This window comes from Dermacentor andersoni, chromosome 6 (assembly GCF_023375885.2).
Source record: "Dermacentor andersoni chromosome 6, qqDerAnde1_hic_scaffold, whole genome shotgun sequence".
Classification (NCBI taxonomy): domain Eukaryota; kingdom Metazoa; phylum Arthropoda; class Arachnida; order Ixodida; family Ixodidae; genus Dermacentor; species Dermacentor andersoni.
Window position 1 is genome coordinate 3,705,745 of NC_092819.1, and position 14,180 is coordinate 3,719,924.

The window sequence follows — 14,180 nt, forward strand, 5'->3', positions numbered from 1 at the left end:
ACAGCAAAATGTGCAATATGCAACCTCATACATGATTCAATCGGCTCTCTTGGTTGTTTACCACTACCCACTAAGTCATCTAATATTGAGGCAGCTTTTATGGGCAGCTGTGCGACAAGCATGCTAGATTTGAGACCCCTGGAATATACATCTAGTTGTTTTGTGTGCACAAAAATAAATGAAGGACGAGATTTTATTTTCGCTGGCACAACAAACTGACACTGCGCTTCCACTGCATGCCAGCTACTTTGTAAACCGGCCTTCAACATTTTGCAAGTGACCCCAGCATGCTAGCACAACCTCGCGGTCGTGCTGGTTGGTCAGTATGAGTATAATGCAAAGGTTTCAACAATAAGAAAATGTACAATGGTACAGAGGATTTCGCCTTTACAGTGGCTTTCATTGGATCACTTCACAGAAAGCTTTACCAAGTAAGAGCTTCAGCTACAGCAAAGCAACTATTTAACCCTTTCAGGCGCCATGTTGACAATTTTGTATGCCAAGATGGTGCATCAACAGTAAATATACTGATGAAAGTAATGATATTTAAAATGTGTCACATACATCTTGAAACAATTTTGATTGGAATTGAGCTGCAAGTGTCAATAATGTGTACAAAACAAGTGGCAAGGTAGACGGTTGTGTTATTGCTTGGTGTGAGTATGTCATTGTATGTAGTGGGTTCACTTCTTTCATTGTTATTCAGAGTGTGCTACACCAGACATCACCTTCAAGTACCCGGATAGGCAGTTTTCAAGCTTGCTATGCATGAAACAGTTGACATTCTCATATCTGATGTTCCTGTAGCTAGTTTTCGCATGAAGTCCACATTCTGTAAGCTTGACAAAACTCACTAAAAATTATGAATTGTTAACCTATTCTGCATCTGTACACTTTATGATTCTGAAGATTCAAGAAATGCAGTGAAAATAAGTTTTCAATCAAGAGAATTCATTGGCACCTGAAAGGGTTAAGGGTCACGAACCCTGCAAGTTGCCATGAATGGTGCCAAATTACCAAACATGTACGAACCATGGGTGCCAGAAAAAAGGTGCATTTTTTTCGCAGCTTCGTCATGCCGCCTGAAATTGACAGTTAAAATTTTACAACACAGACCTGTTGTCTGTACACTTTTGCTTTTCAACAAGCAGGCATTACTGAGCAGAAAATCAGCTCTGGCTACAAAAGGTTTTTTGACAATAATTTGATTATACTGATGCATCTTTACTACTTTTACTTCGACTTCAGTGAATTTGCAAGACATATTGCAACTTTGAAACTGCAATAGACTGAAAATGTAAAAAAATGCAGCTGAGACCTCAACATCAACTGGGCACTTTACACAGTTATGAGCATCTGCTAACATATGTCTGTGTCTTCCAGCAGGAGTGCAGCAACCTCTCATCTGCTAATCAGGTACAGAAAGCCCCTTAGAGACTAGTGCACTTGACCCAAATAACAAAAGATTCATCACAAGTGTTTTGCTCAGAACATGTTGCCAGTAGATATTTCTACCACCAACTTAGCACTGCAAAGATAGATTTAATGCTAACATATACCAGAAAAAAAAAAGGTAATATGTCAATAAGTGTTTCAGAGGTTACAAACTTTGCAGCCAAGAAAAGCAAGCCAGACAGGAGGGCACCTCTCTAAAAAAAAAATTTTCTGCTGAAGGCAACCAATTGAATAAATTTTAAGACACACCAACACTGCCGCTGTGTGATGTATGCCTATAGAAAGCAAAGCTAGCTGACATGAAGGTTGCTTATTTTACGTGATACTGTTTCAATATCTGCTTTGGTCCCACATTCCTTGGCACACACTTCAAGGTCATCTAGTGACTTGGACCGGACAATACCAGCCACAGTAGTGGCACTTGCGTTTGAACTGGTCCCAGTCAACTTGGACGGGCTGCCCGGGTTCGACTTGTTGACACCATCAGTGCTATTCTCAAACTCAGCTGCAGATTCGTCTTCTTTTGTCCTCAGCATGTCCACTAGTCTTTGCCGCCAAGGGTAGTCATATGGCTGATAAAAGTAGTGTCGCCTACGAAGGGCCCGAATACGAGGACGTCGTAAAGTCAGGAGTGGCACAGTCTCAGATGGACTTGGGGGGCTCTCTGGAACAACACTTGAAGTCATGAATGAGAAGTCTGCAATGTAGGCAGAATTCATTGCTAGCACACAGAGCCCAGAATGGTGTGGGCTAGAGTCCATGTTTCTAGCTCTGTGGGAAAGCTTCTCAAGTACATAGTCCTGGCGAGAGTTTGTGACAGCACTCAGCATGCCCAGCTCATGTAAAGAAGCATCCAAATCGTTTGTGCTTGACGAGGTGCTTGCAGATGCTGGCTGAGGTGGCCGCTTGGGCGCTGTGTGGCAGCAGTAGCAGTTAGGGCTATTTGTTTCATGATGCAGAATGCTCGCCATTGTACTGGAACAAACTCGAGCATTCTGAAACAAACGGAATGAAGCAACACAACTTCAGGCTAAGGTACAAGACTATGCAACTACACCGAACAATAACCAACAACCCTGTTTTGCGACGAACCCTGTTGATATCTGCACACTTCGGGAGACAACTTTCTATTTTGAACAACACATGGCGCGACGATGCAGCACTTCACGATCACGACAGGAACTGATATGCACTGGGCTTTCGCAGCAATGAGGAATACCCCGGCTGCGTTATCTGCAAAATACCGGCCACTATGATATAACCGCAATCGGACGTTCCACGGAAACGTCCTCGAGGCTAGGAAGCTGAAGCGAGCATGTTCCATCAGTTCCATGTCAAACTTCGTCGACGCTCTCGCATAAGGTGCCATAATGCCCGTCAGTAAAAAGAAAAAAAAAAAAAAGAAAGAGTGTTGCACGCAGGCGTCTGAACTCGGCAACATGAACTTGTATCATTTAAAATGAATAACCAAAACAATTTTAAAAATGAAGCATCACAGTCGCCTGTGTGCACGGTGCCACAATAGGCATAATCATGCCGGTAGCTTTGCGCACTTCAAAGCGTCTAAAGACCAAACTTGTTCGCGGTGGCCATCACTTCGATTATACATGCACCCAGCAGTCACAAAGTGCATTTGCACGCAACAGATCACGCATGCAGGACGGGCTATTTAAGCGAAGGCTCACGGTGTCAGTCTGTAGCGTACCAGTGATCGCAGCGTTCAACACAACGTCAAACATGCGCAGATGCTTGTAGACCCCACTTTCAAACCTAAAATTATTTATATTGCATATCGTCAAAAGTACAAAAGCGTATAAAAATACAAAAGGAAACGCTCTGTTACAGCAGCTACTGCAGCTAGCTACAGGACGACAGCACCAGGCCCAACAAGCAACCATAAAAAGAACAAAATATGGAGGAAAGTCATAAAACACAAGACGCCCTGACTACCCTGACGTCAGGTTTTTGAAGCCGGAAGTGCAACCATGTTGGTGTGCCGGTGTGCCATCTAACTTTTCGCCTCCAATCAGCTCGCCGGAACAGATAGGCGCGATCTTTTAAATTGCATCGCTACGAGCCGCCGGAAGTGTGTGCTGCTGACGCGCTTCAGAACAAAGCCTACGAAACTTCTGTAACAGCTTTAGTGAACCAGACGCGCTCCTGCGTCTTTCCGTGGCATGTTGAAGAACAGTGGCTTGGGCTTGTTGGTTTTCCATCCTGGTGTTAACACCACAGAACACCTATACAAACTTAAAGAAGGGGAACTGTACCTTCCACAGTGCTACGGAAATAAGCGTAGCGGTGGCGTCGTGAACTAAAGTATTTGACCACAGGTGGCGCTGTACAATAGGAAACAATAATGATAGTCATGTAAATAAAGGTGCGGTGGAAATTAGCAAAAGGCGATTGGAGGATTGGTGGCTCAAAAGCAGAGAGGTGACATAAGGTTAAAAGGGTAGGAAGACGTATTTAAAGAAAATCGAGAAATTCAATAACACACAACACAGATAAAAATAAAAATTAAAGGCAAAATAAAAATCTGAGCATGGTGGCAACTGCCATCGCCCCGTTTCAAAGGGGACGCTCCTACCTTCCATCCATCCATCCATCCAGTAGAATCACTGGAAAAAATTTCAGAGTACCGCATTCGTTTTCCCCGCGCCGCCGACGCGTTCATTGGCCCAACCGTACCACGTGACCTCTGGGGTGCCATATACCTTCCAAGCGCCGGGCGGGCCGCCTAATGGCGTTTTTCACTGGTCGATCTGGAGCAGCCGCCTGAATCCTCGAGCGAGCGCTCGGCTTTCACCAATCCGAGTCTGCCAGTGGAGCGCACGAACGCTCCGCGGGAGATCACACAGGAAGTCTGCGTGCACGTGACACAAACCGGTTCCGCAAACTATGCCCAACACAATGTTGTGCGTACCGACCGGGTACCGATTTCGCTTGAAGACGGAAGTGACGCCATGTGACGCGTTCTATTTCCGCCCGAATCCGCGTCTCGGCGGCGGAGCAAGTGAGAGCGATCCGGCGCGGAGCGAGTTGATCCGAAACGACCAGTGGAACGCGCGAACCCGCTCCAGATCGACCAGTGAAATTCGGATTCGTTGCCGCGGAGCAAAAAATCCTGCTCCGAATCGACCAGTGAAAAACGCCATAAGTTAGAGCGCACGCAGCGCAGGTTCCTTACATTTTTTTTTTTTTTTTTTGTGCGTGTGTTCCGATTGTCGCGCTCGCATTTGACTGCAAGGAAATCATGCCTGGCTGCTGCGCCTTCGGATGCAGCAACCGAACTGAGTCTGGAAAGACTTTTTTTCTAGATTCCGACCGGGAAAGATGACCGAGAGCGTCGTTCTGCGTGGTTACGCAGAATCGGCCGGGAGAGCTTCAAGCCTACAAAAAACACCTGCGTGTGCGAGGTATAAGTACACCTTGCTTGTGCTTTGCGGCAATGTTTTAGAAGATATTTAAGTGAAGTGCACGCGGTGTTAGCGATGCTACGAAAATAGGAGTTCATTGCAGGGATCGTTCGCGTCTTGCACGCTTGACGCGGGTACACGTGTACGCGTTTGTTGCTCAATACACGCGGTTATTCCGCGCTCGTGGCACGCGAAGGCACACTTGTCGAGCGATAATTCCGCGTCCTCACGTGCACCACGTACTCGCATGATTTCTCCGCGCACGTGAGTGCGCTCGCGCCTCGCGTCACTCGACCCATGTGGCACTTGTTTTTCGCAGATCGTGACGATCGCAGTCAATAAAAACATGGTCAATACGAGGCCCATGATACTTCCTTTTTCCACTTATCCTTTGCTCATTTATACATATGCATTTCGAGCTTGAAAGCAATGGCCAGGTGATATTCACAACACATGCTTCAAATTTTGAGCTTGTAAGCCGAGCACATGCAATGAACTGAAGTCAGCATACATATTATGTTTTATGTTGAAATGCTACGGTGCATATCCAAATAATGATGTGCTTGATGCATAACAAGAAATACAAAACAACAGTACACCCAGTAGCTTTAGTTTCACTCTGTCACTATGCACTAAGCCGCTCTAAAAGTACAAGAATTTTATACGTGGCCTACGTAACTTAGAAAAAAAAGTGCTGCGTCACCAGCGGGTGCTCCTGCTTTTTTTTTTTTTTACACAGGCAGCAAATCGTGACAGTTTAAGAAAACAGTCATAATTAAGTTGAGAAGAGTATAGCCGCTCATAACGCACTAGACAGCCACGTGCATAAATCGCAATGCAGCAAACTCTCGCTCATTATCAGTGTACAGAAGTACATATAGGTTGCTGTAATCACGCAAGTGGCTCATATTGACCTTCCACAAGATTTAGTGCGCAAAATGGTCATCGAAGTTGGTTTTTACGCCTGCTGTGCACAGATCGTCTTACGATCACGGCCAAACACCGGTGCGCACACGGCAGTCGCAGTGTGTCGTGCGTATACGGCGGACAAAGTCGCCCTGCAGAATGCGCGGTATCCGTTTACAAACTAAATGTGTCCGATTTAGCCTGTGAAATTATACAATGAACGTACGTGCCTGTGACACTGTCAGGTGTTAGTTTCGTCCTGCTTGCAAACCTTCGTCCTGCTTGAAAACCTTCAATAGAAGCCGACGGCGGTTCACGATGTTCATGCCCAAAAGCACAAGCTTGCCTCATTCCGGCTCGAAGTGACGAAATGTTTGCTTCGTAGCTCGCTCCGCGGAAGGGAGAAAAAAACGCGTGCATAAGCTCCCGATAGAAGCGCTAAGCTGCTGCCTACAATCGTAGCACAGTTCCAGCAGTAAACGCGGTCAGCGTGCAAAACAACCACCGGCTGCATTACTTCGCACAACATAACATTTTATTTTCATTCTTAGCAACCATTATCTCTGGGCACAAAGTATTTGTACTTCAGTAAACACTCAACCCGATGTGTCCCCGAATATCAAGCTCTTCCAACACAGCGGCCTTCCCGCGACGCAGACGGCTTGGAAGGTATATGGCGGTGGCCGCTCAGTGTTGCCAGTCAAATCCCGACCTTTGCGGTACTCTGAAATTTTTTCCAGTGACTCTAGGAAACAGGCATTTTATTAGAATGTGAAAACGTCTACCCAGCGGTCGATTTAGGCACCACTGGCCTCCTTGAAGCCCTTGGGTTCAGCGGGAGCAGTGGTAAAGCAAACAGGTCCGCAATAGACATCAGTCACGCTACGGGAGGAAATCCGCAGAAAAGTTCGTTCGAGCCCTGCGGAGCAGTTTTTTCAATCGAGATCAAATTTCTTCGTCAGTCGGTAACTGGCCTTTAGAATTTCGTGTTGGAATTGCGGAAGAAATAGAGAAAAGGACCATTATTCAAGGTGTATTTAAGGCGTAAAGCGCGCGACGTTGACAGTTCGTGTTGCTGAAACACGACGCAAGCACGCGGTGTACTCAAACACGGGCGTAATTACCAAAGTTTCAGGTGTTGACAGCGTGAAAGTATGTGTACGTGGTTTCGTAGGTTCATTTACGTACCTGCAGGATACTTTTGTTCGGCCGGCGCGTGAGAGATAGCTGACCGCACACAGCCATTCCGGCTGTGTGCGGTCAGCAATGCCTGGCAACAGGGCCATTTTTTTCATTGCGGGTGCTTTGGTGATCGTGACGATAGATTAATTGTTTTTTTTTTACAAGTACTGCTCCACGAGGGCACATGTAATGGCTAACGGAAGCCTCTGAAGAGCACGTGACATTACAATAATGCAGGCGTCGCAGGGAGTGTTCGCATACAAAATTGGCTGTCCGCGATCTTATACCCCCTTGGCATGCACAGGCTTCGGCGAGCCCCATCCAGCCCTGGTTCTAGCTTTGGTGTTCCCGTTGCCGCTTTGGTGCCCTGGAGGCGCCGTCAATAATACGAAATAATGACAAGGTGTTACGACTAGTAAATAAAATTTATTGAAGAAATACAATCGCGCCGAGGCGCCAACTTCTAAAGCAGCGCTAGCGTGCCCGCGGGAGTATTATGAAACGCCAACGAGGAATTTACCGGCCCACGTATGACTCTACGATCAAAGTGCACGTTAAACATCCCCAGGCGAGCTAGATAAAGTTATCCGGAGCCATCCACTACGACCTGCATCCTAGCTTTAGTCGCTTCGGAACGCTAAAAACGTTAATCACCACAAACCAAATCAATACATGCGGGCGTACATTCGAAGCTAAAAGACTGCATCGTAAGTCATATTGAGCCTTGCAAAAGCGTCGAGAATGTCGTAACTACTGGTGGAGCTCAAAACACACCCGGAATAAAGTCGCTTTTATGTCACAGGCCAGCTGCAGATGCGTGCATTTCACCGCAAGACGAAACTACATGAAACAAAGAGAGCACATTCGAAAAAGAAAGTCAAACAACGCGCTAAAAACCACGCAGAGCATGAACACACACTTTTTCGAAGCGGAAGGCGTGAACTAGGCTCGAAATAAGAGGTTGTGAGTAGCCGTGGCCCTTACTTCACTAAGCCGTGCGTTCTTTGCCACTTCCTCGAAGTCAGCCCGCCCGATCCTGCGAATCCACACTTCTTATTGCGTTGCGCCCGCCGGACGGCAAAGCAAAAAGCTTTTTGCCCTCGCTGTGTCTGTTGTGGCAACCGAAGGCGCAGCAGCATGGCACCGCAATTAAGTTCTCGGCCCTACACATTCTATTACGCTAACGCACTCCCTCAGTCCGCCTGCCGCACTTTCGTCGCGCAGGCCCAACAATGGAGGTCGGCGCGCGCTGGAAAGAAAAAAAATATACAAAAGCGCGGGCCTGCTTCCGCGTGACACAGATTGGCCAATGGGCGAGCGGAGGAGGCTGGGGCGACAGGAAGCGTGGAGGAGGACGCGCCAGGGTGAGCGGGGTGGCGGAAAGATCTAAGAATGGCGCTACCTTTGAAAAATTGAGGGGTTTTAGTTTGTCGCCGATGTGTGCGCACCCTCACGCGCGCGTCAACGCTCTCCCACTCGCACAGCATCACATAGCGCTACCAAGGCTCTACTGTATGCTCATACTGGCTAAAACTCCTTAAACTCTGTAAAGTAGTGCCACGCTTTGAAGAATGCCGCCTCCTCCTCGCGCGCTCTGGCCGAGTCCGACGCCGCGTCGTTATTGGCCTAATAGCATCACGTGGGCCCTTGCGCCGTGCATCAGCGCCATTTTCGCTCGAGAAGCCTCTACGGTGGCGAGGAGCGCATGTTGGCGCCGTTGCTACGCTCGAGCAGTGTAGTCGGCGCCACGGTCGAGGAGGGAGTGAAGGCGGAGGAGGAGAGTGTCGCTACTTTAAGAAGTTTAAGGGGTTTTACTATGCTCGCGGACAACTCTTTTTGGCTGTGAAGCCAAAGCTACGAGGGCGGAGCTTCTGCGCATGACTGTATTCGTACGCAGTGTAGTCCGGGCGCGCTCGGCAGCGGTTTCAATTTCTCTAGTCATGGCAGATACAATAACTCGGCGTGAATCAATGTTTATTCACATACGATGTGTACCAATTTCTGAACAGCCAGCATCGCAGCCTGCGTCGGAGCTCCGAAGCAGCCGAATGGCGACGCTGCCGTCGGTAGAGCCGGCGTAGCAGTAAACTCCCTAACTTGTTTGTACGTGCCGATGGTTGTAATTTCCAAATGGGCTCGCTTGGTTTCCGTGCATACGCTAGAAAAACATTTTTTTGTGTACTTCAACACTCTTTAGTTGCTAAAGTTAGCAACTAGATCGGCCTTAGGCCTGGTTAAGGCCCGGGTACGGCCCGGCCTGCAATAAGGCGACGCCGACACGAAAAGAAACGAACTTTTCTCCTGTCCCTGTAGATTCCATTTTTGATGAATAAATACATTGCACTTTCTGCTGTACCTACATGCGAGACATCCGGGCCCGGCCTAAGCCCGAGTAAAGGAATCTCCAAATGGCCCGAGCACGGCCCGCGGGCCGGGCCGAGCACGTGCACAGCTCTAGCCTCAATCTACATGTGAATGATATGTCTCGTGAATGATATGGGAAGTAAAGGCTTCGGATTGACTTCGATCTTTAGACTAGTGGCGTTTGCTTGCGGCGCAGTAAACTAAGCTATATTCAAATATTATCGCGTAAAATCTAATTTTATTTCTGCAGTGTGTTATATAATGCACAACACGTTACATAACCTTTCTATGACTTTGAGATTGAAGCATGGTTTACTATGGTTTGCCACATAGAGTTTCTCACTATTAACTAGTAATGTAGTGAGAAACTCTATGGTTTGCCACCAGGGCACACCGGGGTATGCATTCTTCTGCGACTCTCTTCCCGATTTAGCGCCAAAGAATAATTATTTATTTATTTTTACAGCAGCAATAACAACCGTGCATATATACTTATATAAAAATACTCACGAAGTATCTATGGAAATGAAAATGTGTTGTGAGAAAGTGTTGCGCCCTTGAGAGGAATGCTACAAGCGTCGTCTAGCTGCTACAACGCCTGTTCGCTGCGAACGCGAGACTTTTCTCGCAGACGACAGGCACTTGCGATCTCTCTCTCGCTCTTTCGAAAGGCTGCGTCGGCTGTCACGATTGCTGAACGTCTTCAAGTACTTTTAAGCACATCTGCTGCACTACTGGATGGATGGATGGATAGATGTTATGAGCGTCCCCTTTGGAACGGGGTGGTGGCTTGCGCCACCAAGCTCTTGCTACTATGCTGCCAAATATTCTACCTAGGTTAACCAATGAAGAAAAAAAAAACGCTATGAACTACCACGTCCAAATTTTCTGATCCCCTATTGCGAACTGTGCTTTTGTACGTTTCCGTCTTTTGTCGTTTTCCTACTTTTCTTCCACCAATCTTCCAATCGCCTCTTACTGATGTCTATTGCGGACCTGTTTGCTTTACCACTGCTCCCGCTAAACCCAAGGGCTTCAAGGAGGCCAGTGGTGCCTAAATCGACTGCTGGGTACACGTCTTCACATTCTAATAAAATATGCTCCGTCGTTTCCCTAGCTTTACCGCAGCAAGCACATGCTTCTTCTTCCTTTTTATATCTCGCTTTATAGGTGCGTGTTCTAAGGCATCCCGATCTCGCTTCGAAAAGTAATGAGCTTCCCTTTGAGTTATCATAAATGGTTTCTTTCCTAATTTCGTTTTTTCCTCTTAAGTAGTTACTCATGGCAGGTTTCTTTTCCATTGCCGCCACCCATGAGATTAATTCAGCCTCTCTGACTTTCCGCTTGACCTTCTTTGTTGCTGTGTTGCCCACTCCACAGGCCGCATACTTGCTGGTAAGCTTCCTAGTTCTTTTTCTCCACTGTGAATCAATGTTTTGCCTGTACAGATACCTGAACTATGGTACCTGAACACTCTCCCAGCCTATTTACTTTCTTCCATATTCCTCAGCCGATCTTCATACTCAATTTTACTGCGAGCTTCCCTCACTTCAAAACTAGTCCAGCCCATATCCCCTTGCACAGCTTCATTTGTAGTCTTCCCGTGAGCGCTCAATGCGAGGCGACCCACTGACCTTTGCTTCCCGTCGAGTCCTGATTGTACCCCTGATTTAAAGCAAACAACCGCATTTCCAAAAGTAAATCCTGGAACCATTACCCCTTTCCACATACCTCGGAGGACCTCGTACCTATTGTATCCCCATAGCGCTCTGTGCGTCATTATGGCTGCATTTCTCTTCCCCTTGACTGTTATGGTTTTTTCCTGTGTTTCCATATATCCGTTGCCTTCGTTTATCCATATACCAAGGTATTTATATTCTGTTACCCGAGGTATTTCTTGGCCCTGTACACTCTTAAAACGGTTGCACCCTTTGGGGTGTATATTTGTCGCACAACAATAATCGTCATCTGCCTTGCTTGCGTTTCCTTTCTTGAAACTCGGCGCTCGCTACTTTCCTGTCGAGAACGCTGCGTCACACTGGGCCTCTTCGATTTTCGGAGTTCTGGCAGCCTGCTGGGAGCCAGACGGCAGCCAGCTAGTTCCGGTTCTGACAGGAAGTCAAGTGGGCTGGGATCCCAAGACAACCCGAACCTGCCCGAAGTTTGCAAAATCGAACGCCGGTACAGCTGGCCAAATGTAAACATGGGTGCTATTCTCGACACGCATGGCGGCTGCACGGCCGCCATTATCCGCCATGTTGACTCTCTGATTGGCTGTGGCGAGTTCACGTGCCTTGAAATTTGTGCCGGGAAACGGAAGTTTTGCGAAATGTCATTTTGCGTTTTCATCAAGATGACGAAACGTGACGTGGAGCTGCAAATTTTATGGACTAATACATTTTTTTGGACCTTGGCAGATATATTGTGATGTTAGCGCTTCAAAAAGAATGTGAGCGGTAGCGTGCAGAAGCCAGTGCAATGCATCTGCAATTGCGCGAATATGTGGTGGCGATCCAAGATGTGCGCCATGCCAGCTTGCTGATTGGCTGAAGGAATATCTCGTGAGGAGCGTCACAGGAAGGGCTGTTTCGTAAACGTCATTTTGACGATGCGTGACGTTGCGCTGGGCCGCCATTGCTGAGATTTTCCGCCATAATTTTTGCTGCGACGAGCCGCGCGAATTATGCTAATGAGCAGCCATATGCAATGGCAGCCTAGAGGAATGCGTATCGCCACATTTTCCCCGTCGTTTGGCACCACGAAAATCTTTTGTTCATAACGCGTGCTCATAGTATTTGCATCGCTCTCGGGTGGTGTTGACATTTGTGTTTGGGGCCATCATTTTTTAAAAGAACGCGTTTATACGAAATAATATTGGTTGAACATAGCAAACTTTCGGCAATGTTGTCCACTTTTCACTGCTGCATTTGTATTGTAATCAAGATTAATGCCTTTTTGCACAATCAAAAGTTATGACAACGGCCTCTTTCTAATTTATAAAAAGAAATGTACGCAAGGCGGCGCCTTGAAGTTTCCTCCCTCGGTGCGAGTAACCAGCGAAATGAACAAGAGATGGCAGCGCCGGCGCTTGCGTCGCGCTAGTGGATATCTCTGGCGCGCGCAACGCTATCGGTGATGCTCGGCCGTTTCTCAGCCAGCCGAGTCGGGCTGAGTCACTTGCGTTTCACGAGATAGCGATGACGTGGCCTAGAACGTGCGCGCATCACCACTGCTGGGTCGCGTATGTTGTCTCAAGCAAGAAAACAAGCGCATTGGCGCCAACCATGCGATGACTCATTCCATTTTCCGGGGACACGCATCCCAGCTATTGAAGATGACGACGGCTTGTACGCAGCAGACGACGGAAGCGAGAAGCGTTTTCGACGGAATAATCATATGCTTTGAGATAGCTGCTTTATTTTTACGGCGGAGGAAAACTGTTTTGCTTCACTGGTAACGCTACATTCAGTGCCATCTTTTCAGTTTCTTAGGCGAAACGTCAAGTTGGCGTCACGTTACATAAGCAAAACTGGGCCACCAGCGCCATTTTGTTTGCGTCGCGCCTACGTCACGCACCAAAGAAAATGGCGGAATGTCCAGAATAGCGCCCCATGCTAGCAGCATGGCAGCGCCCGTCGAGGCCGACGCGCGCTCGGCGTAGTCGGCCATTATGCGTTGCCAGCTTGAAAATATATAGTTGCATTCAGGAATACGATCACTTTCGCGCGATTTCGCGCGACTCGGCCAACCTCGCCTTGCGCAGCGCAACAGATGGCCTCCGACGAGGCGGATGACAAGACGCGAAATCGTGATTGTATACTCGAAAGCGATAGCTGGAGGATCCCTGCTCGCAGCGATCACGTCGACCACCGGCGACATTGATGAGTTGGCGTTGTGTCATCAGAAGACATGAAAAAGCAGGTTATCGGGTACGTCTCATAAGCATAAAATTTCGCGCCGACCTGCTTGGGCTTCGATTTCAGAAAGTTTGTTGTGGCTGATGGTGCTTCTCATTTAAGGAGCTGGGGACGCGGCTGGCGCGTGAAAATGCACGTCGCCTGTGACCAGCGAAACGTTTCACACGAAAAACAACATTGGTGGCAATCACGAGAGCAATAAGCCAATGTACGTGTGTCTAAATGTACCGAGTGCAATCAGTTTATTCTTAGATCAACGGCCTGCAGTTCGAACACATATCGGTTTCGAGCTGCCACCTCAACATACGACGGAGAGACGGAGCAAACACTGGCTAACTGCAAAGCCTTCGCTAACTGCAGAGAAAGGAGAGATATACATACGCGAAATACGTGAAAAGGAACGCCACCAGAGAAAGACGAACCCAATATGTACCGTAATGTGTAAATGAGCGTCTACAGCTTGCGTGGAACACGATGCAGATAACATGCACGCATGAGAGCGCGGCGCGCTGTTTACCGCCGCGAAGAAGCAATCAGGGGACACACACACACACACAAAAGCTTCAAACGGTTCACCACGGCTCGTATCACACCGCTTCGCGATGCTGAACGGAGCGTTAGCACCTGAAAAGATAACGCTAGAAGTAAGGAAATCCGAAGATGACCGTAAACAGTTGGCTGAGCGAGGTAAATTTAAGTCCTCAAGCGCCCGTGTTGCAATCCGTGAAGTCCCCGTAAAGATGGCGGCGAGCGCCCATCGCCTCTTTTAGTCGTCTGCTAGCCAGAGAACTTCCAGAGAGCAGCCAGACCAAAATCGTCCTGGCCGGTTCTGGCACCCCGCGGGTATGGTGGCTACCGCGGGTAGCCAGAACCGTCCAGCGCGAGCAAAACGAACGCCCGACGGAAGTGCGTAGCGCGGTGGGCGGAGCAACCCGAG

The 14,180-nt window shown here is 48.0% G+C and overlaps 1 protein-coding gene across 2 annotated transcripts; it reads right to left on the bottom strand.

Moving 5' to 3' along the window:
- Positions 1-175: 175 nt before the first annotated feature.
- LOC126521615 (uncharacterized) lies at positions 176-3,395 on the bottom strand. Of its 2 annotated transcripts, none has more exons than XM_050170310.3 (2): positions 3,141-3,395; positions 176-2,450 (listed from the first exon to the last, which is right to left on the bottom strand). In XM_050170310.3, the coding sequence occupies exons 1-2, from the start codon at positions 3,351-3,353 to the stop codon at positions 1,746-1,748; spliced, it is 918 nt and encodes a 305-aa protein (XP_050026267.2). In that variant the 5' UTR covers positions 3,354-3,395; the 3' UTR covers positions 176-1,745. The 2 variants fall into 2 exon arrangements, with proteins under 2 accessions (XP_050026267.2, XP_050026268.1); XM_050170311.3 differs by having other exon boundaries at positions 3,161-3,386.
- Positions 3,396-14,180: the final 10,785 nt, after the last annotated feature.